Below are 20,915 nucleotides of genomic sequence, written 5' to 3' on the forward strand. Positions count from 1 at the left end.
TGGGTGAAAATCTGAAAGGCAAAGCTGCTCTATCTGCCAGCATTTTATGAGGAGATAGGATCAGGCTTAACCAAAAGAGAGCGTATCTTTATCCTTCTGTGACGATTAAAGCAAGTTTGTATCTGATAGCAGTTTTGTGGCTAGAGCTCCCGGTTTGTTTTATGTCTGAATTTAATAAGCTTGTTTTTTCTCATTTGTTCATTCAAAATATCCATATGAACACCTAAGCTTCCATGACTGTCTTAAAAATGAAACCACCCTTAGGTCATGCTTGGCCCTTCCCTTTGTGCATCTAACATATAAAAAAAACAATAGTGAAAGTAACTTTAAAATCATACCCATAGAATATATTCCATCTGAATGGCTACTATCACCATTAACATACTTAGAGCCACTTTCTAAGTTTTTGTCTCACACCAATCCTTTTGCCACTCAACGTAGAATCCCAACCAGAAAACTGAATAGTGTGTGGCCCTAAGATGCATTGTGAAGGATTTGTTCATCGAGACAAGCAGGCTTCTTTTCATGAAGCTTTGCAGGCAGAAACATCCATCTCTATGTTTTCTAAAGATGGATTATGTCCATGAAACATGGGTGAGGGAACATCTGTCATACATGAAAGATAAAATATATCTGGCTTTGCCTTTTCATGTTTTATTTTTTAGAGCCATAAAAAATTAAGAGGACTAAGTCAGGGGAAAAAGTTCAAAAAAGGAATTTGTACCATTAACTCTGCTAGAGAGTCGGGGAGATATAGGATTTCAGGTCTGAACTTACAAATATGTGAAACTAGAGATTATGAAAATAAATATTTAGCCATATTCCTAGTTGTCTATTTGTAAAGGTTAACAGTTTCATACTGAATTAAAAGCAAACAAACAGTGGTGAATTAAGAACTTTGTTCAAACTGCTGCCTTTGTCATGTTCACAGTGATAATCCCTCCTTACAAAAGTAAGCAATAAAAAAAGATAGAGACTCTTCAAGATAACACGAAGAAAGAACACTGTTATCAGAAAGCATTTACATGCACCGTGGAAATTTTAATAACTAGTTTATCTTAAATATAACAGACCATTATATATAACATAATTATAAATAGCTGAGTTCAATAATCAGGTTTGCCAGGCAAGCTGTTTCATATTATCAGAGCTAAGTCCCAAATGATAAGTCAGATTAATAAAACTGACTTAAGAGGCAGATAGGAGAGTGATTAGTAAGACAGTCTGTGTATGAGAACAATGAAGTATGTTGTTCCCTGGACTTTGCCATACTGGGTCATGGAAATGACTGGTGGAGATTCTGGGTTCTTGGTGATTTTTGCCAAAATTTTTCCAATTCTGGTTTTAAGCTCTGTTCAAGGCAAGGACCAGCTCTATACTCTAGTCACAGCTCTTCTCCAGGGCCTGTCAATCACTGGTGCTCATAAAATACTCGTTGGGTAAATGAATGAAAGAACGAATGTATGAACAGCTTGAATAGAGATGTTCTCATTTCTAGTGATTATATTTTTTAAATGAGAAATATGAGAAACACACAAAACTTTTTGTTGGTATCAACAATAACATTTTACTTTCTCTCTCACTCTGAGATATTTTTTTGATCTAAAACTTTGCCAACAACATGATAGAAAAGTTAAGCTATAATCTGCAAAACTGAAGTGTCTATTACTATATAGTTATTCCGTGTAAAGTCTTGCTTAAGAGGGGAAAAGATGAATAGATTAGCAAAAAGTAGGAAATTTCTTTGAGGAACTTTCTGAATCTGATATAAAAGGGGACGAAGGAAGAGCATACAGTATAAAAAAGAACACAGCAATTAACAAAATACTATTTTACCAAAATGAAAATGGTCAGCATCTGCGTTATTTTGCCTGTCCCACAGCCCTGTGTTTGTTTTCATTCCAAAAGCTTGTTTTGCTGAGAAATGCTTTTAGAGCACACATTTGTTCCAATCCTACTAGGTGTTTGGAAGCAAAAGGCACAAACGTGTTTGCACAATATTTCCATAAATCACACTTGGTCACAGATTGTTAGTTAGCAGTATCTTAAAAATATTTACAAAGCTGAAGTCATTTTGAAGTGGAATCTTGCACACACAGTTTTTAAAAATACTTTAACTCCATAATAAATAGAAGATATAGTTCCCCAAGCATATTAAATGATTTCACATATTCAACATCTCTCTCTCATCAATGTATAAGTATAATACATATCTCTTCTGTAATGCATATGTGCACACATACAGGAGAAGTCAAGTTTGAATGAAAAACACAAAGAGAACAAAGTGGATGCCCACTTCAAAGGACATATGCTAAGTATATACATTTTAAATATCTAGGAAAATAGATTAGACCCATTCCCTAATTACTTGCCAAGCACCAGTGCCAAGTACATTGTCAGCACTATTTTGTATCTTAACAGTCCTGAGAGATAAGTATTACTGTTATTCCGATCTTACTTATTAAAAAAATCTCAAGGAGATGAAGTAACTTAAAACCCAAACCATACAGCACTAAATAGCATAAGATTTTGGCCTCATTCTGGTGGCAAAGCCATTGTTCTTTTCAAAGCAGTCCAGTGACTTATAAGCTGTGTTCCATGTGTAGCGGGGCATTTTTGACTGGAGGTTGATGGTTTAGACATGTCCTCCTGTATTCTCCTCACACACATACACTCACACATATGTACACACCCACATCACTCCTTTACAGACATATCTGTTTGACTACACTTATTTGCCTTTGGTTTTTATCAAGGTAAGGGACAGCAAAATAAGGTATAGACAGAAGGGATGGTGTGGTATCTCTTTCCATCTGGACCAGTGGACTGGATTTATTTAAAAGGTAGTGGCTACAGGCAGATGAAAATGTTCGTATGTGCTTTGGGCTACCACAAAAGCTACGTCAGAGAGTGGGAGAAAAAGGTCCTATGCCCACCTGTGTCAGGTGCCCGGCATTGCTCTGGCATCCCAGGCGGGGAGCTCTGAGAGGAGCCTGAGACAGCTCCCTTGCTGTGGGCTCCAGTGGCTTCTTCGTAGCAGGCGGCAGTGTGCAACTCCTCCATACGGCACTGCAAGCACCTACCAGAGACAAATGGAAGCCCATGCCATAAGTAATTTTAAAGAAATCCTGCTGCTTTAAAAATGAAGTACAAAACGAAACCATAATACGCCTCTTTAATTTTCAATTAAAATTAAATTTGAATACCCTTTACAAAGTTATATGACAAAACAACTGGTAATGGGTAAAAAATCTTTCAAGTAGCATTGATAGTGGTTGCTCTTGATATTCGTGAGGCTACTTTCCTTAGCCAGCTGTTTACCCGTCTATAAATGTCAAAGGTGCTTCGTCTAATCTGACCACCAACGAGGTCATCCATGTTATTCATCCCTCACTTCTTGGCTCAAATTCTGTTCTGCATATATACCTCCCTATTGGATATTTCCAACTGCACCTTAAATTCAATAGTTTGACATATTTAAAACTTCTTTAGTTCCCTTAGTCAATGGCCCCAATACCCGTGTGTCCATCTATTCATCCAAGCTAGAAACCTCAAAACTATCCACACTTCTCCCTCTAACCTACTCCATACGTCACCCAAACCAATATATTTAGCTGCTGAGGAAATATTTCAAGTCCTCTTTCTTTCTCTCTCGCTCACTGCCCCTTTATTTTAAAGCTGTCACTATCTCTTGCCTGAGCATCATAGTCGTCTCCTACCTGGACTCTTTGTCTTCATTATCCTCCTTTCCAGTCTCAAAACAGAAACAAAATTATCTTTTTAAAACACAAATGTCACCCTGGCTGGTGTGGCTCAGTGGATTGAGGGTGGGCTGTGAACCAAAGGGTCGCTGGTTCAATTCCCAATCAGGGCACATGCCTGTGTTGCAGGCCAGGCCCCCAGTGGGGGCCACATGAGAGGCAACCACATGTTGATGTTTCTCTCCTTCTCCTTCTCCTTCCCTTCCCCTCTCTCTAAAAATAAATAAATAAAGTATTTTTTAAAAACACAAATATAATCATACCCTTTCCTTATTTTAAAGACTTCATTGTGAAACAAACTCAGCATGGGATATGAGACCCTTAACACTCCACCCTTGCCTTCCCAAATCAGATGTGAACTCTGTTGACCTCAAAGGGTCATTAGTGGCAAGAATTATGGCTGATAAAATAGGAAAGGAATGTATGATAGCACATATTGAGTAGCTCACAGAAATCTTGGGAAAGTTAAAGAACCAGATGCAGAAAAGGCAGGAAGAAATGGAGGCTAAGCAGAAAAACCACAGATGAACACAGACCATAGTATCAAGACAGTTGAGACCACCACTTCTGCCACCATAGAGCAATGGTCTTGTGCTTTGTACCGCCAATGCCACTCTTGCTGGACACTGAGTGTGGCCCTGGCCTCACAGCCACTGCCCCTGGAAACTGCTACCACAATGATGCTGTTAACACCAGCAGGATTCTCTATTCAAGGGTTTTTTCTCCTTCCCTTGCTCTAGCCGACTGGCAGAGCCTGTTATATATCCACTCCTTCTGGATAGAAAGAGGGAGGTGGTATGGGCTGCAAAAATAGCAGGTAGACCTTTTAGTTTCATAGGGAGAGGCTGGCTATAAAAATGGATTCAGAAAGTTAACAGAGGTGCAATCTATGCTTCAGGTGCTTGGACTACACAATGTTCTCCAAAGGCTACTTGCTCCATTTGCCTTTATAAACAATGCTACTCTCAACACTTCTTATTTTTTAATAAAGGAGCATCTGTCTACCCCTGGTGTAAAGTTACTTCCTTTGTGAAGCATTGACTGGTGCTTCTTTAGTTTGTAGTCACCACACTTTACTGTGGCATCTCTCATAAGGAGTCAGGATTATACTGTCATTTCACAATTCGTTTCCCATTTCAATAGTAAGTTCCTCCTGGCAGAGACTGTCTTTTATCTCTGCCTTCAGGACCAGAAATCATTCCTGGGGAAAAAGATATGTGCTCAGTAAAGTTTGTTGAATAAATGTGTGGTTTCCCTAGGGACAGTGTTTTGGATTCTATGGGTGACCCCCCTAGAAGACACTGGCCACTCCCGTCGATAGGAGAGGCACCTCTTCCTCTTGCCCAATGGCAGGAGCTGTTACCAGAACATCACAGGACAATTGGAAGCTGGAAGGCTCTCCTGGCATGAACACTGGCCATCAGCCTCGCAACTGGCACCTCTTCATGCCACTCTCAGTTCTACCATTTAGTATGTTGTGGTCTTTCACATACTGCTAAAGTTACATGTGTAGCAAAGCTTACATATAGTTGTGTTATTGCCTACACTAATGATAAGCTGGGTAGTACAGCAATCTTTTGAAAAGTTTTTCATCATTTTAGACATGAAAGCTAAAGAAATTCCAAAAGTATTCAAACCCCAATGGGTAATACTCACACAAACTAAAATTCACATGGGCACCCCTGTGCTGAGGGTCCATTGTCTCTAACTAGATTTCAGATTCCAAATGAGATACAATTCTTTAAACTCTTTAACACTGCACGATATGTCAGGATAACAATATACAATTGATCATTTTCAGCATGTGTTGTACTTATTAAATTTATAAAGGCAAAAAAGCTCATGCTAAATATTAAAATTTTGATCAATAACATAATAGGAGATAACAGTCTTTATACTATGAATATCAACTGAAATATAACAGAAGGCATTGGTGAATAATGTTTATTTATTTTAGGGTTGGGATTTCTTTTACTCGGTATTCACTTAGATGCTGGCAAAAAAAAGCAGTGTGATTCTTCACAAACGCCACTGTCAGTCGTCGGCTGGGTGCCTACTGGAGGCGCAGACAACTATTGTTCTTCGGGCATATGAGAAGTAGTGGTAAAAATCACAATCACTCCACCAACATGCACCAAATGAAACTGAAATAGCTAACTTCGGAAAAAGAAACGATATAAGTTGCAATGGGAAAATTGTGTGTGGAATAAATATGCATAAATTCAGGGGGAGTGTAATTATTGTTGTAAGAGTCAGTGATATGTTGTTTTCACACATATGTAAATGCACTATTTCATTGCATAAGTTACTGCTTTCATCAAAGTGCCTAGAAGGCTTTGGCACTCCAGCAGTCCTCAGAAATTTATTCTGACAACATTTTTTAATCTGGGTTTTGGGGAGCCTTTCAATTCCATACAGTCTTGCTTGGGTTTGTTCTGCCAGTGTAGGTGAGTACAGTATTTTCATAAAATTATTACAGTATGTTATTTACTCTTTCCCTACTTCTGTCTCTAAAATGTATTCTCATCTTTACCCTGGGTGCCTGCATTTGGTCCAGTGTGCCAAGAATCAAGTAATGGGAGTTTCCAGCCTTAAAACAAAATATTTTGATTCATCATGACCTAGATAAAGAAACAACAATGGAAAAAAGGGAGTTCTGTTCCAAGTTTCAACTTGCATCTACTATTCCTATTTTAATATTTATTTATTTTATTATTAGAGTGTTATTACTTTGGACCCCTTCCACAATATGAAGTCTTCATTACAAATATATAACAACTTACTTCATTTTCACTTAAGGCATACATATCCTTAAAATTTAACTGACTATTCCGTATTCTGTGAATTTCTTAAATAGAAAGCTCTTACATTAGGAGCTGCCCATGAAATAGGCATAAACATGAAATGCAACCATATTAACAATAACTTCTCAGGATATTAGTGGCTTTTGCTTTTTCCTGATTATAAGTATATTTGTAAATTGAAATGAAACAGAACTTTAATTTTATCTGTAATCTATTTCTTCTCACAATTTCTCAATAAAAATATTCTAAATGTAAACAAAGGTGGTACATATTTGCATGTTTCATATATTACTTCATGCTTTCTGTTTCTTCAAACTTCAAAAAAGACTATACTTCTAATATAGATATTAGAAAAATATGATAAAGTATAAACAAAAGAAATCAAATATGTTCCCTCAATGTAATAATTTTCATGTATGGCCTATGCATTTTTTTCCTGTCAGATTATAGGTTATGGATTTAACAAAACTTGAATTACAATTCTAAATTTGATATTTGAAATTCTATTGTATTCTAGAAGTTCATTCTTTAAAGACTAGGAAACTTTTCAAAATTTAAAAAAATAGAACAGAAATAACCTTGTTCTTGAAGAATGAGTAGGATTAAAAATGTAAAACAAACTCAGATTAGCAATAAATCCTAGTTGTGTAATCAGATTTTAAAAGGCTGTTGCTCTGAGACAAAACTATACGATTCTAATGTCCAGGTGATACCTTCTAGGTAGCCTGTGTGCACTTGTTTTTCATTCTGTTTCCTGCTGGCCCCCCAGCCCCCTTCCACCTCTGCTTTTCAGACTCAGAGGGCTGATGGGTCCAACTTAATCCTTCATAATGGTAGTCACCTCTGGTTATTTGTTTGCCACATTCCCAGTGTCAAACAAACACACTAGATGTTTTGGTTCAAAGTGTAATGTATTCATGATGGTAACATTTCTAAGCTCTATAAAGGGCCCAGTCTCCACAGTTAAACCATAACTAGGACTCTCATAAGAGATTTTTCCCTCTGAATCAGCCTATAAACTCTTAGATTTACACACAGAAATATTTTTTTAAAAAAACAGGGTTAATGTTAATAATGTTAATATGTGCTTTATTTTTTGCAGTGTCCGTATTACATATTTTAAAATAAAAAACTCAATTTCAACAAAATTAAATCAAATTTATCTCCTTTAAGAGAGTAGCTAAAACTCAGAAACAACCTTGAAATATGGAGGTCATAATCTCATGGGTTTTATTCTCTGTTTTAATTAGAATAAAACATTAATACCTTTCTTCCTGGGGGCGGGCTGTGGGGGAAGAAGGGGGAGCATAGATCTTGCATATTCACCTATGTATTATAAAATAAAGTAGATGAACAGCCTAAATGTGTTTATTGTTATGAGTGGAAGGAAATGACTCTGCTGAAGAAAGTTACTTTAGGTTGCATTAACTTATGAGAAAATGTGGTAAAAAAAAAAAAGTAAGGTTTCTCATGCTCTTCAAAGATGTTAGGACCAGTACTTAATCCTGAAGGTCATCACGGTGGTCATCCTCATTCTAATGACTCTGAAGAACCCTATTCTGGAGTAGTCAGCATTTAGTCAAGACTTTTTATTTGCTGTGAGCCCTTCAAAACTGACACAAAATTAGAGAATTTTCTCATGATGCAATATTTATCTAGATTAAAGAAAGTAACTTATTCATTCATTTAGTTGACTGTAGGAGGGTAGAGAGTTGACTCTGAGCAATGACTGAGTCGAGAGAGGAGATTCTACAACTCCCACACATCTCATTGTGCTACTCATAGTCATTAGGTTATCATTACTATCAATAAAGTAGAGAAAGAAATAATGGCTCACCATATTTCTATTGTAATTGTAATTAGCTCTGCCTAAAAAATAAAGTGCTGGCCTGTGCTCAGAAAAGATAATCTGCGAATGCACAGGGTGGGCTAGAAAGTTGGCTAGAAATAAAGCATGGAGCATTATTTCCACATATATGACAACCATCCAGGAAGTATTAACACTTAGAAAAATGTTAAATTATAACCTAAACCATTAGATTATAAAATGTGGCCAAGAGACTATCAAGCCAATAATTGAAACGACTACTTGTTGAGCACCTACTTTGTGCGTAACATCGGTGTAATATCAAAATTAATAACAACCACAATCCTCAAGGAGTTTATGCTCTGGCTGGAGAAAAGAGAAAGAACAATCGTTCAATCAGTCAATATTTTAAAACATAAATAAATAAGATAACTCTTCTTCTAGAGATATAAGCAAAGAAGATCTGTCTTTTCCAATCGAAGTGTCAGGAGGATACGGAAGCCTTGGGCAAGAGCATGACATAAAGTGGAATTCATTGTTCTCTTGTTCCATGTGCAGTTTTCTCAAAGATAAAGGGATTCCTTCAATAAAGCACTGGGGCTGTAGAACTAATGCCACTCTCCATATCCTTAATTACTAAATGTAAAATAATGCAGAAGGTGGATTATTCAGAATTTTTCTTCCTTTGGCTTTCACCATGAGAACCAGGCCGTTGCTCATTAAAAACTCCTGCCGAGGGCAAACAAGTGAGGGAATGGAGATGAAATTCATTTTGGAACTTGTTAGAAGCACTGGTGAAAGGCTTGGTAGAACTGTAGAAAGAGCCTCTTTATATTTGCTATTTCTTTCAAAGAAAGTTTGCTTTCCATCAACGAGATTTATATGGTGACTAGAAAATGGTACGTGTGCTTTGACTTTCTAAATGAAAAAAAAAAGCTCTTCAAAGAAGGACTTCAAGAAAGAAAATTTAAAAATTTCTCCTATTTCATATCTAATATTAATTTATATTTTTCCTTTTAAAACTGATTACATAACCAAAAACAAACAAAAATGAGTAAAGTATTTCTTAACTAACAGAATACATCAGTATTTACATAGGCAGCAGCTCTATTTTCACGTGTAAATGCCATATTTTCATATTAAAATCGATGAACCTAAATTTACTAATTTACTAGGCAGGTGTGAGCAACTAAAAGTCTAAAATTAATTTCCGAAGAGCCCAAAGAATGACTTTAGAATAGTTATTATTACCGAGGAAGCAGCATAAACCACAATAATAAAACCTGTAGTGAAACTTCAGAGGTTGATCTGCGCTCATCGGCCTCCTGCCAACAGCCACACATGGTCACTGCATGTCAAGACAGGGGTTTCAGAGAGGAGGTTTCCAGAACTCGAGAGCTGCTGGAAGATTAGGGAGTAACTCCAGTGAGATAGAACTGACTCCAAAAAAAAGGAGTAGGAGGGAGGGGAGGGACAACTGTATGGACACTGGTAAAGACTAAGATTTGGCTACTTAAATAGCCCACAAAATGGATACCTCTACTCAGTCACAGGGTGTGTTTTTATTATTTTTAAAGCTTTTTCATACCTGTGATGCCAGAGGGGCTTGAAGAGACAAAAAAATGTCTTTTTATATGCTAGATTGGAAAAAATGGAACAAATAATCATAATGATGATAACTGGTATCAAATTGTTTACCACAAATTGTTATTTGTGACATGCCATACAAATAACACAATAGTTAACACATGGATCATTTGTAATGTACAAGTCACTTCAAATTTCTCACATATTTTAACTCATTTATTTCTTACAAACACTATGGCGTGGATGCCATTGTTGTACCTATTGAACCAATGAGGAATTTGAGATGAGTGATGTCACATTGTAATCTAAACTTATTGTGGAAGTCAAATATGGTTTCTCCCAGACAGACACTCTGCCTACAGGGACTCCTTTGCCCACAGGTGGCCGATTTGGAGCAGAGCCGGAGCTGCTGAGAGGTGCCACAGGTGACCACAGGTGCGAGTAGCATCAGACTGCAGCTTCAATGGAGAGGATTTTGATTGTCCTGTGTCAATTTATGTACCACAGTATTTTTATGGTGGTCAAATACACATGACATAAAATGTACCATCTTAACCATTTTAAGTGTACAGTTTAATAGTGTTAAATTCATTCACATTGTTGTGCAACCCCTCTATAGAACTCTTTTGAGTCTTGAAAAACTGGAACTCTATATCCATTCAGTAAGTCACAGACCAGCCATATCCCTATGAACTTGACTACTCTGGATACCTATATAATGGGAATCACATAGTATTTGTCCTCTTGTGGCTCACTTATTTCATGTGGTACAGAATTTCTGAAACCAAAAAACATTAAGAATTGCTAAATTGTTTAGCATTAACAATGCTAAAACATTAACAATCAGTTTTGTAAGGAAGTTTCTTATTATTATTACTAAAAAGGGCAATGTCAGCTAATGATTTACAGGTTTTAAAATGCAAATGCAAATAACTTTAACTTATTAGGTTTTTTACATTTCTAATAATTTATCTAGGGCAAGAAAAGTTTTAAATTGGTATATGCTACCTATGACAACCAAAATGCATATCAATAGTATATATTTCTATTAAAATATTTTATCATCATACATATTTGATACATTTTTCATTGTCAAATTTTTAGATGCAGAGTTTGTGAGACATACTTTACTATGCTTTATGAAGTATATACTGTGTTCACTAAGAAATGTATTTCTAGACACATCTAAGTTTAATTTTACTTATTTTTTTTATTTTTGTCAATTATAGACCCCACAAACCCAGATGAAATTAAATACTATATATTTCCAAGACAAGCAATCATCAATACTTTGCAGTTTAAACTTTATTCTTTAAAAATTGAGAGCACCAAAGTCAAATAATAGCCTGATGTTCTTGTAACCCAGCAGATAAACTGATTCTTAACAATTATTTTTCTCTCATTACAAATGATTTTTCCGTTTCAAAACAACTTTTACAAAGTGACGGTTCAAATTTCAAACTTAATTTTCAACAAAGCTCCAATTTTCTGTTCTACATTGTCCTTTCATGACCTCTGATGGTGAAAGTGTAAACTGACACTACAAACACCAGTAGAAATAATGCCCCAAATCCCACTTACCTTGTTCTTGAAGAAACTTTCCTTTCTTTCCATACTTATTTACCATGAGAATGTAATGGTACTGGTTATTCAACAATATAGAAAAATGTTGGACAATTTCATTCAACTTTAATACACAAAAAGCCCTTTTATTAATGATGTGTAAATCTCTAAATATATGTATGCACTTTCTATAGCAGAATGAATATTTTAACGACATAGTAACTCACTGTGATCACTAATTAACTATCAAATGTAAAATAAAGTTTGAAAAAGTTGAAACGATTTACAAAATCACCACTCTCTCTATATATGAATATTGAAGCATAATTATATATTGATACCTGATTACCTGTGTCTACTTATTATTTCAACTTAGCAGACAGTTAATAATATACTGTCTTGGCCTGATGGCCAACTTGTGCTGGATGCCATAGGTCTTCTGAGAAACCTTAATGAAACCCCTGAAATAAAAAGGAAAATGGTTTTTCCGTGGCCTTCTATCCACTGAGGATGAAGGTGGCCCCTTGGACTTAGACTACTGCATAACCAATAGTAGGTTGCACATCTGTAGCAATTCAATGGTCATTTCACATTTCTTTGTCAGAGATGTTCCAGGGAATGAAACAAGAGGCTCACATCTTGACCAGCGGTGAGACACTCTGCAGTTGCTCCTGCAGGAAGCTGGTTAATGTCTAGAAGAACTAAACGGTGACTTCAGTAAGATGTGGATGAGCAGATCTGAAGTGATGCACAAGTAGGATCTGATACAGCAGAACCTTTGGACTACTTAGATTCACCCTTTCTTGTCATTAACTCGTCTGTCTCTAAGTCTCCTTCAAGGTGCCGCCTAGCCACAACCTCTGCAAGAGGTTTACCGAACTAGCTGCAGCCCCGGCTGCTATAGCTGGTCCCAAAGCCTTATTGATAGTCATCATCTTGCTCCTGCACTATCCCTTCTAAATTTCTCTCACCCTTAGCCAGCATCTCAGCTGATCTATATGATTGCTTGCTTGAGAGTGATCCAGACCTGCTTCCTTTAGGTTTCACCACTATCTTCTGGCACAAAACACCAGGAGATGCACCAAACAAGTTCATGGATATTCTCCCAGCCTTCATTATATGAGGTCTGTCCAGAATGCAACCAGCACGTAATACGAAAAATAGATACATTTGTTGGGAACCACACTGCCTGGTTTCAGGAGCTGAAAATCCCCATAGATAAGGCTGAGTGAGCGACCTTCAGACCATAAGCCACTAAGGAGACAAAGCTTATCTCCCTGGCAGAAGCACCGCTTCAGTTCCTTTTTCTGTAACTGGCCCCCAGTGCTTGATCAGTTAGCCAATGACAGGTAAGATTCCCCAAGGGGGGAAACACCTAAGACAGGCATGATCACCTGGAGGCCCCAGGGAAGGACCTGGGGGGCTGGCTATGGAGAAAGGGGGTGATGGACCCTCGCCCCCTGGCTTTGATGAAGCCCGAGTCCTCAGTCTGTCTGCAAGAAGTCTCTGAGAATTCCTTGGCTATCTGCCTCCTCTGCCTGACTTAAGAATGAAAACAATGACTGAGGGTGGTGCAGCCCTGTGCTGGGAATAGCAGGCTCCCCGGGTGATTAGGCCTGAGAAAGGATATGTAAAATCTTGTGAAGCCTGCTTTGCTGAGAATGCTCTTAGTTAAATGATAAAGGCCCAGGCAGAAAATGAGTTTGTTTTCCCAAAGTTTGGTAGCCTTTTAGCTGATAGACCCTGACTTAGAAGAAACCCTAACAGTTCTTTGTATGCTATCTACTGTTTACTGCCTGACAATGATTAATAAGTTGTACTTGAACTCCTGCACAAAACAACAACAACAACAATAAAAGCCTGTCTAGGCAAGGGTCGGAGCACTACCCCTTGAGGGAGTAGCCATACCATCCCTTTTCTTCCACAGGATTCCGTAGTGCATGTGAATTTGTCTCATGTCTGAACCATGACACTGCGGGCACTGTGAGCTGATGTACACATCAGACATTCATTGAGTAACACAGAAGATATAAGAAACATTGTACATAAGACAATGATGCCTCAGTCCCCTTCAAAGTAGGTACCTTGGGACCTCACACAGTTTTCCCAATCGCCATCAGCTGCCCCATTGTATTTTCCTGAATCTCACTGATGATCTGAAATCTCTTCCTTTTCAAAGGTGATTTTAGTTTTGGGAAAAGCCAAAAGTCGCAGGGCACCAAATCTGGATTGTAGGGGGTACTGAGTCACCTGGATTATTTGATGTTTCACAAAAAAATCTCTGCACAAGACATGATTCATGAGCAGGTGCATTGTCGTGATGATGAAGCTGCCAATCACCAGTTACCCATAGCTGCAGCCTTCTGAATCATCCGAATAGTTTCCACAAAGAAATGTTCCAGCTTAACACAAAATCTGATGCAGATTCATTGCTCTACTTGCTCAGGCGTTTTGAATGTGGTGGCGACACAGTACACATGCTCACTCAGTAGAGTCTACCACCCTCAGTGACTAGTACAGTGAAGTCGTTATAATTCACACATTTGCGTTCCACTCCACTCTCCTTGACTGCCAGGTACATTGATGTTGTGCAAACCATTCTCGTTATATTAACAGTGGCCAGACTTTTTCCAGACAGACCTGTATAGCAGCTACCCAGACTCTTTATGGTAATAAGGATAGATTAATCATGCAAATATATTCATATACTAGCCTAATCACTGGAATGAGGAGCCCCAAATGACCAGGTGATAGTCGTATTCTGTGGAACTATTTTACTTTGTACTCTGGTGGAGGTGTTCTCCCTCCTTGGATCCATAACCTCTAATCCAGCAGAGTTTAAGCTTTCAGGAACAGAAAGCATAAACTTTGAAAATGGGCTACTAGGAGTAATGATGAAAGGAGATGATTGTACATCCACAGTTTGGTTCCTGAAGGGACATAACACCATATGTCAGCCATTGATAGAGCACGTATCTCATTTTTCTCCAACCTGGAACTTTAGCTGCGATGCCAACAGGCTACTCCACCTTGTATTAAGTCATCAGCTTCCGGGTAATGAGATATACTGTAGTCCCAGTGGCTCCTCCAGTCATGCACACATTGTTGCACCACCTTTGCCATAAATTAATCCCTTGAGCAAAGGCAATGTGCAGGGAAAGCCATGCCAATGGATACGGCATTCCATAAGCCCTCGGTTAGTGGTGCTGGTGGAGACTCTGCTGGCAGAGAATGCAAATTCATTGCCATAGTGGGTTTTAATTCCAGTAAGGATGAATGGCTGCCATTTCCATGGTGGCAGGGCCACAGACTCACTGCACCCTCTGTGAGACGTTCTTATGCTAAAACTTTAATTTTTACCTGGCCTCCATATGCCCCTACTCTAACTGGAAAACCATAACAGCATTTCTAGTCTCCTGGCATTAGTGTCGGCTCATATCCTTAATCCAACAGTCCTTGAAAAGTCTAAGTATCCTTCTTTCCAATTTTTGACTGGCTTTCACATGCCCCCTTCTAACTAGAGGACCATGGTGGGTTTCTGGTCCTCATACCCCTTATCCAAAATTCCCCAAAAGTCTAACTATTCTTCTTTCTTATATGTAGTGTTACTCTGGTAAATGGCCATAGGGCTCTTTGTGGAAGGGTAGGGAGAGTTTTTATAATTATTTTTGTGATATAGAGGATCCTTCTTCAAGGGCACTCAGCTTCCCTTTTAACCAGAGAGATCTAGATCTGTGAAGTTGTATAAATTTAAAAGACCTGGATTTTCCATTGTGATCGCTGATGCTAACACTCTCCTCTCAAGATCTCTCTCTCTCTTTCTTTTTGTAACACACGAACAAGTATTATCACCCAGTCAGTTGTACATTTGTCTCTTCTCTCAAAACACTGTGATTTATTAGCCCTTCCCACAGATTCCTGTGAGTCAAGCAACCTGATTGCTAGGACAGACTTCTGCTCATGTCAGTAATTACAACCATCTTGCCTTTGATAAAGTATTTTTGTAGGATTCTGCCATTCAGAAATCCCCTAATCCCACTGATACTAGGGAGACTTGTTCCATAGCAACATGTCCTGTTAGTAACTCTGACCTGTGGAGGACAGATGTCACCAAATTTGTTCAGAAAAGTTGATGTCCCTCTCACCAGCGAATTCCTCATTGCCTTACTGAAGGGAATGCCATATGAGTCCTCCCAGGGAACAAAGTCAGGTGCTAAGTAGGTATCAGGTAACAAATCCCATCTAACATCCCCATCTCTGTGAGCCTCCAGACATCTTCCTTTATACTATGCCAAAGCGATTTCAGTATCTCTGTCTCATTTTCCCACTGGCCATTGTCACATCCAGCCTTCAAGGAAACATCCCAGCAGCATATTAAGACTAACTCCAGGAGTTCTTGCTAAGAAATTGAACACCGAGTCACAAGTGAATGTTCCCATGTTAGTAAATTCTTCCCTATGCAGGCTTGTTTCATTCCCCCTTCTAGTTCAACACCTATACCTACATGGTTTCCCCTGCTTCCTTTTAGTATACAATGTGGGACCAACAATTACTGTAAATCATTACTTCCTGTAGCAAGGATTATGTTTCCCTGCTCAGGTGTCTGAGCTCCGATCCTGGTTACTGCCATGGAGATGATGAGTAGTGGCAGGGCTGGGCCCTGAATGACAAGCAACCTCTTGTGAGTTGCCTGCTTTATATGGGGTCTCTAAATCTTTGTAGGGTCTCCAGGCAATAGGGATGCTCTCTTTTAGCAAGGAGAATGAGACTGCTTTTGCCAGTGTGGAGCGTTCAGGGAAATCTAAGAGTGATTCCCACTCGTCTGCCCAAATGTCCATATTTCAGGTTTCAGGATGACATTGCTTTCTATCAGGACCCTAACTCAGTATGCCCAAAGAGGCTGTGTCTTCAGTCTCCTCTGCAGCTATGTTCTCCTGATAACTTGATCCTGGGCCTGATTTTCACCACAGACTCTTCCGCAGGTGCAGAAAATGATCTCATATAACAGTAAGTATGTAAGTCAACCCTTCACCTTCCACCTGTACCTCTGCCCAACCAACTTCACATAAGAATCTTAGTAGCTGATGTCACTGGTTATCAACACCACACACCCCACTGTCAGTGTGTCTCCACTGCCATCTGACTGGTGGCGTACCCAGTTCCCAAATCCTATCCTAATGGTCAGCTTTCTAGGGCTAATCCTGACACTCGCTATCTTTCCCACAGTTCCCCTAAAAACAGAACATGAGACATACATCTACACAAGACCAATGTATTTGAGAATGTATTGCCAAGTAGCGGAAGTGACAAACAGGAAAATAACATAGAGAAGTACGGAAAGTCAACACAAGAATGTATAATCAAGTTGGCTGTGAACTGGTTCTGGACCACACAGGGCATTCTGAGAAGCCTTATGAAATTTGTATAAATACTGTCCATCCTGAGGTTGAAGAGGGGAACCATTTATTCATCACCCTCAACTCCCTTTGTTTAATGATGGGCCCAGGATGGTTAGACCCCACACTTCCACTTTGTAAGTGTTGAGTGCTGAGTGGATTCCCTAAAGCACAGGTGGCAAACACAAAGCCCAAGAGCAGAATCAGCCCTCCACCTTGTTTTACCTGGCCCGGCATCTTGTTTCCACCCAGCAACATCGAGTTCTCACTTAATTGTTAAAGAGTAGTTACATTTATACAGTCCCAAAATTACATTTGGCCCTTGGAAGACCACCACGTGGCTGATGGGGCCCCAGATGAAAATGAGTTTGACACCCCTGCCCTAAAGGATCAGAGAAGTCTCAGGGATCAGAAAGTAAGAGGTGTACATCACAGGCTCACAGTCCACTTACATCTGTGTGAAGCCAGTCAGAGCCTAAGTGGACATGGTTCTGAGGAGCTACGGCTGGACTAAAAGATGAGACCAAGAAGATCTGAGGCCACTGCATAATATAAATTAATGTGAAGGAGGCATGATTTTCAAGAAGCTCACTAGAAGGGATGGGTGGGAGAGCAATGTAATGGGGCCATAGAATTGGCACCTATCATTATCTTCACCTGCACCAAACAAATTACAAATGGAATTGAAATGATTTGTAGATTGCAATTAAACAAAACAATGCAGGTGAAGCTCCTATCAACTTAAGCATGCAATAAATAGTAGCTTCAGAAAATCTGTGTCGTTCAAATTTTTGTCATATGGCACACCTCCTGCTATGTATACATTTGTATCACAATAAACACATGCTGAATTAAAAATTGAGGCTTAAGATAATGAGGTCCTTAAGCTACATCTGCCAGAAGCAACTCTTCCAACTGTCGTGGATTTTACTTTCACTACCCTAAATGCTGTCCTCTGAAATTCCAAACTGTTGGGGTTTTTTCTTCCCCACAGAAAGAACAAAAATAAAATAAAATTCCAAGAAAGTAATTATAAGATGCCGCTATAGAATGAGAGGAAAGGAGGAAGTGTAGTAGGTTGTAGTATATATGGTGTTTTCAATTTTCTGCCCACTAGATGGTAGAACAGAATCCCTATTCTGACGAGTTCTTTCTCACAGGTGTCTCTCTTACAACGCCCACACAGAACTTCACATGTAGAAGAAATCCAAATAAATGTTTTCAAAGCTTGCGTTTGAAATGCAGAAAGATGAAACAACAAGGGTGGGGAAGGTATGAAAGAGGAGGTGAGAAGCGCGGAAATACGGGAACTAGGGGAGCTAAACTACGTTTCCCAGAAAGCCACGGGCTACGCCTACAACACCCATCACGCACAGTTCTACTCCCTCCACTGGTTGCCGTTTCCAGGTCTCCCTGAAGCGCAGAGGAAGCTGCCGTGTCTCTATTGCTGCAGCAGCGACGTTTCCTACCACTAACTAAAGTATCCCAAGCGGAGGTTATTTCAACTTTCACTCTTTAAGGCCAAAAGACTCTTAACGGCAGTCCAGGAGGCCCACGAACCACGTGACTGGACCCGGTCAGGTGACCCCCGAGCTTGGCGGCTTCTGTCTGTTACCCTGACAACTGCTCCCCCCCAACCCCCCAGCCGATCTTCCGGCAAAGCGGGGAATTCGGAGGTGAAGGTAGGTGAGGCATGGACACTTACTTCCCACTCGGTTCCCTGTGGTCGAGAGTGTTCTCAGAGCTTTAGTTTCAGGTCACTCACCACCGACGCCCGGACTCCAATTGCGAGCGCGTCGTTGTCTTCCCGCCTGCTCGATGGAGCTCGAGCTTCCTGGAGCCGGGACCTTGCCTTTGGGTATCATCCGCCTTTGCAAGAATTTGGGTCCAGGATCTTAATCGCACATATCTTAAACTGATGAGAAATGCTGATGAGGGTGAGGAGGTGTTCCTTCGCCGGTAGGGCGAAGTGTTGCTCAGGTCTCCACGTCCCCTCCCTCCCTTCTCCCCCACCTCCGAGAAAGGAAGCTGCGGTGTGAGGCAGACCCGAAGTTGAGTTTGTTGGCGGGGCAGAGAGCTTTTCGTTGCAAGTCACATTGAGCGTTTTTGTTGACTTCCCCTCGCTCCAAATGAAACATAACGGATTTTGATTGATTTGTGTGCTCCATTAATTTTGTTTTAGGTAGATTTTGAGTCAATTCCTCTTGATTCCATTTGTGTTTGGAAACATTCCCATTTTTAAAAAGTCTGGTTTGCAAAGCTGTTACTATGAATTGGTATACTAGTTGAATGATAAGGCAGCTCAAACTGTCCAGTGCTTTGCAAAACAGAAACGGTATTTTGGATTTGCAAATTTGTAATTTTTAAAAGATTCCTTAAGAGGACCTGGTTTGTTTAAGGGATGTTAAATTGTAACACACACAAATATGTGTAGTGTGGAGGCCACCCTTTAACAATTGGAGGTTAACAATAAAAATGTATTTCGGGACCCTAAGTACAAGGCAAACTGATTTTGAAGGCTGCTTTTCCAAAGCAGTTTTATTTTTATGAACAAATTGGGAATCTTTTGTCCAGCTTACTTATGCACACATAAGTGTGCATGTATAGTAAATTCTAAGAGAAATGTCTGAGGTTTAAGTCTGGTAGTTTTCATGATGTGAGATAACTTTCCTCAAAAGATGTTTATTGCTTCTTATTTAGTGTTTCCAATGTTGTAAATATTGTGGAACATTTACTTTGGGAAGTGAAACTTATTGATTATGGCTCACTATTCCAAAGAAGAACTGGATAAAGAGTTTGAACAGTTCATGAAAGAGGTAAGTTTGGAAGTTTTTTAAAGATTTTATTTATCTTTAGAGAGGAAGGGAAATATCAATGTATGGTTGCCTCTGGTCCATCCCCTGCTGGGTACTGGCCCACAACCCAGGCATGTGCCCTGACTGGGAATTGAACTGTGATCCCTCAGTTCACAGGCCTGCACTCAATCCACTGAGCTACAACAGCCAGGGCGTAAGTTTGTGTTTTTAAAAGCTATGTTATAAATTTGTCTGATAAGAAACTCGTCCTTCAATTTTCTCTTTCACCTCTAAGACAGTCCATCGTCTTCTAGTTCCCCTCCCTCTCACCGCCACAGTCCTAGTCCCGGACACCAGCAGCTCAGCTCCACTGCTGCATCAGTGCCCGGGTGCTGCCCTGGCATCGCTTCCCCAGTCTGTGTCCTGCGTAATCTGTCCCATAACTCACACTCTTCCTCCTTTACGTACAGCATACTCTGTTGGTTTCCTGTCATATAGAATAAAAGCCCAAACTCCTCCTTCCCATGGTTTACAAAGCCCTGGATGATTTTGTTCATGCCTGCCTCACTTCCCCATTACGCACTGGAAAATCTCACCTTACATATCACTACCTCCCCAGACATGCCAAGCTCAGTTCACATTGGGAGCTTTGTGCTAGCTGTTCCCCTGTTCTTCACCTGGCTAGTGAAAATCTCACCTTAAATATCACTACCTCAGAGAGGGGTTTTTCTGTTTATCCAGTAAAAGAGTACCACCAAGTCACTTGTTAATATACCATGTATTTAATTTTTTATATAACTCTTAGCATTCATTATTTTACTTGTATAGGTCTGTTACATGACGGTTATATGTTCATTGCTATACCTGCAGAACCTAACGGGTGCTTAATGAATGATTGCCGAATGTACAAATTAAAGGTTACAACACATCCTATGTATTTATATACATGGACAGTCAGGCCTTGTAGAGCAATCAGAAGAGTCACATTTAAATTATTATGCTCACATTCTTGTTCCTAAAGGGAGTTTGATGTATGATGTAGTAGAAAGAACCTCACTTTCATTTCTAATAGGTAAAATGATGTCTACTCTGTAGGATTGTTGTGAGGATTTAAAAAAGCATTTGCCAGCTTCCAGGATGTAGTAGATACTCAGGGTATGAGTCTCACTTCCCATTTGAAAAAAATTTATATCAAATATGGG

General features: G+C 39.4%; 1 protein-coding gene and 1 long non-coding RNA gene across 4 annotated transcripts in view; one reads left to right on the forward strand and one right to left on the reverse strand.

The window, feature by feature from the left end:
* Positions 1-18,710, reverse strand: part of LOC128627368 (uncharacterized) — a 37,452-nt gene extending 18,742 nt beyond the window's left edge. The window contains exons 1-2 of the long non-coding RNA XR_008391548.1: positions 18,624-18,710; positions 2,937-3,079 (exon numbers count right to left, since the gene is read on the reverse strand). This is a non-coding gene — a long non-coding RNA (uncharacterized LOC128627368). The remainder of the gene's footprint in view (positions 1-2,936; positions 3,080-18,623) is intronic.
* Positions 18,386-20,915, forward strand: part of CEP162 (centrosomal protein 162) — a 72,884-nt gene continuing 70,354 nt past the window's right edge. Inside the window, exons 1-2 of one of the 3 annotated variants that reach the window (XM_037143821.2) lie at positions 18,386-18,600; positions 19,619-19,734. In XM_037143821.2, coding sequence (XP_036999716.2) covers positions 19,678-19,734 — 57 coding nt within the window. In that variant the 5' untranslated portion in view covers positions 18,386-18,600; positions 19,619-19,677. Of the gene's footprint in view, positions 18,601-18,718; positions 18,856-19,618; positions 19,735-20,915 lie in introns of those variants that run through there. The other 2 variants (XM_053664912.1, XM_053664913.1) reach the window with 2 other exon arrangements.

Source organism: Artibeus jamaicensis, unplaced genomic scaffold (assembly GCF_021234435.1).
Source record: "Artibeus jamaicensis isolate MK-2021 breed Jamaican fruit bat unplaced genomic scaffold, CSHL_Jam_final contig_387, whole genome shotgun sequence".
Lineage (NCBI taxonomy): Eukaryota > Metazoa > Chordata > Mammalia > Chiroptera > Phyllostomidae > Artibeus > Artibeus jamaicensis.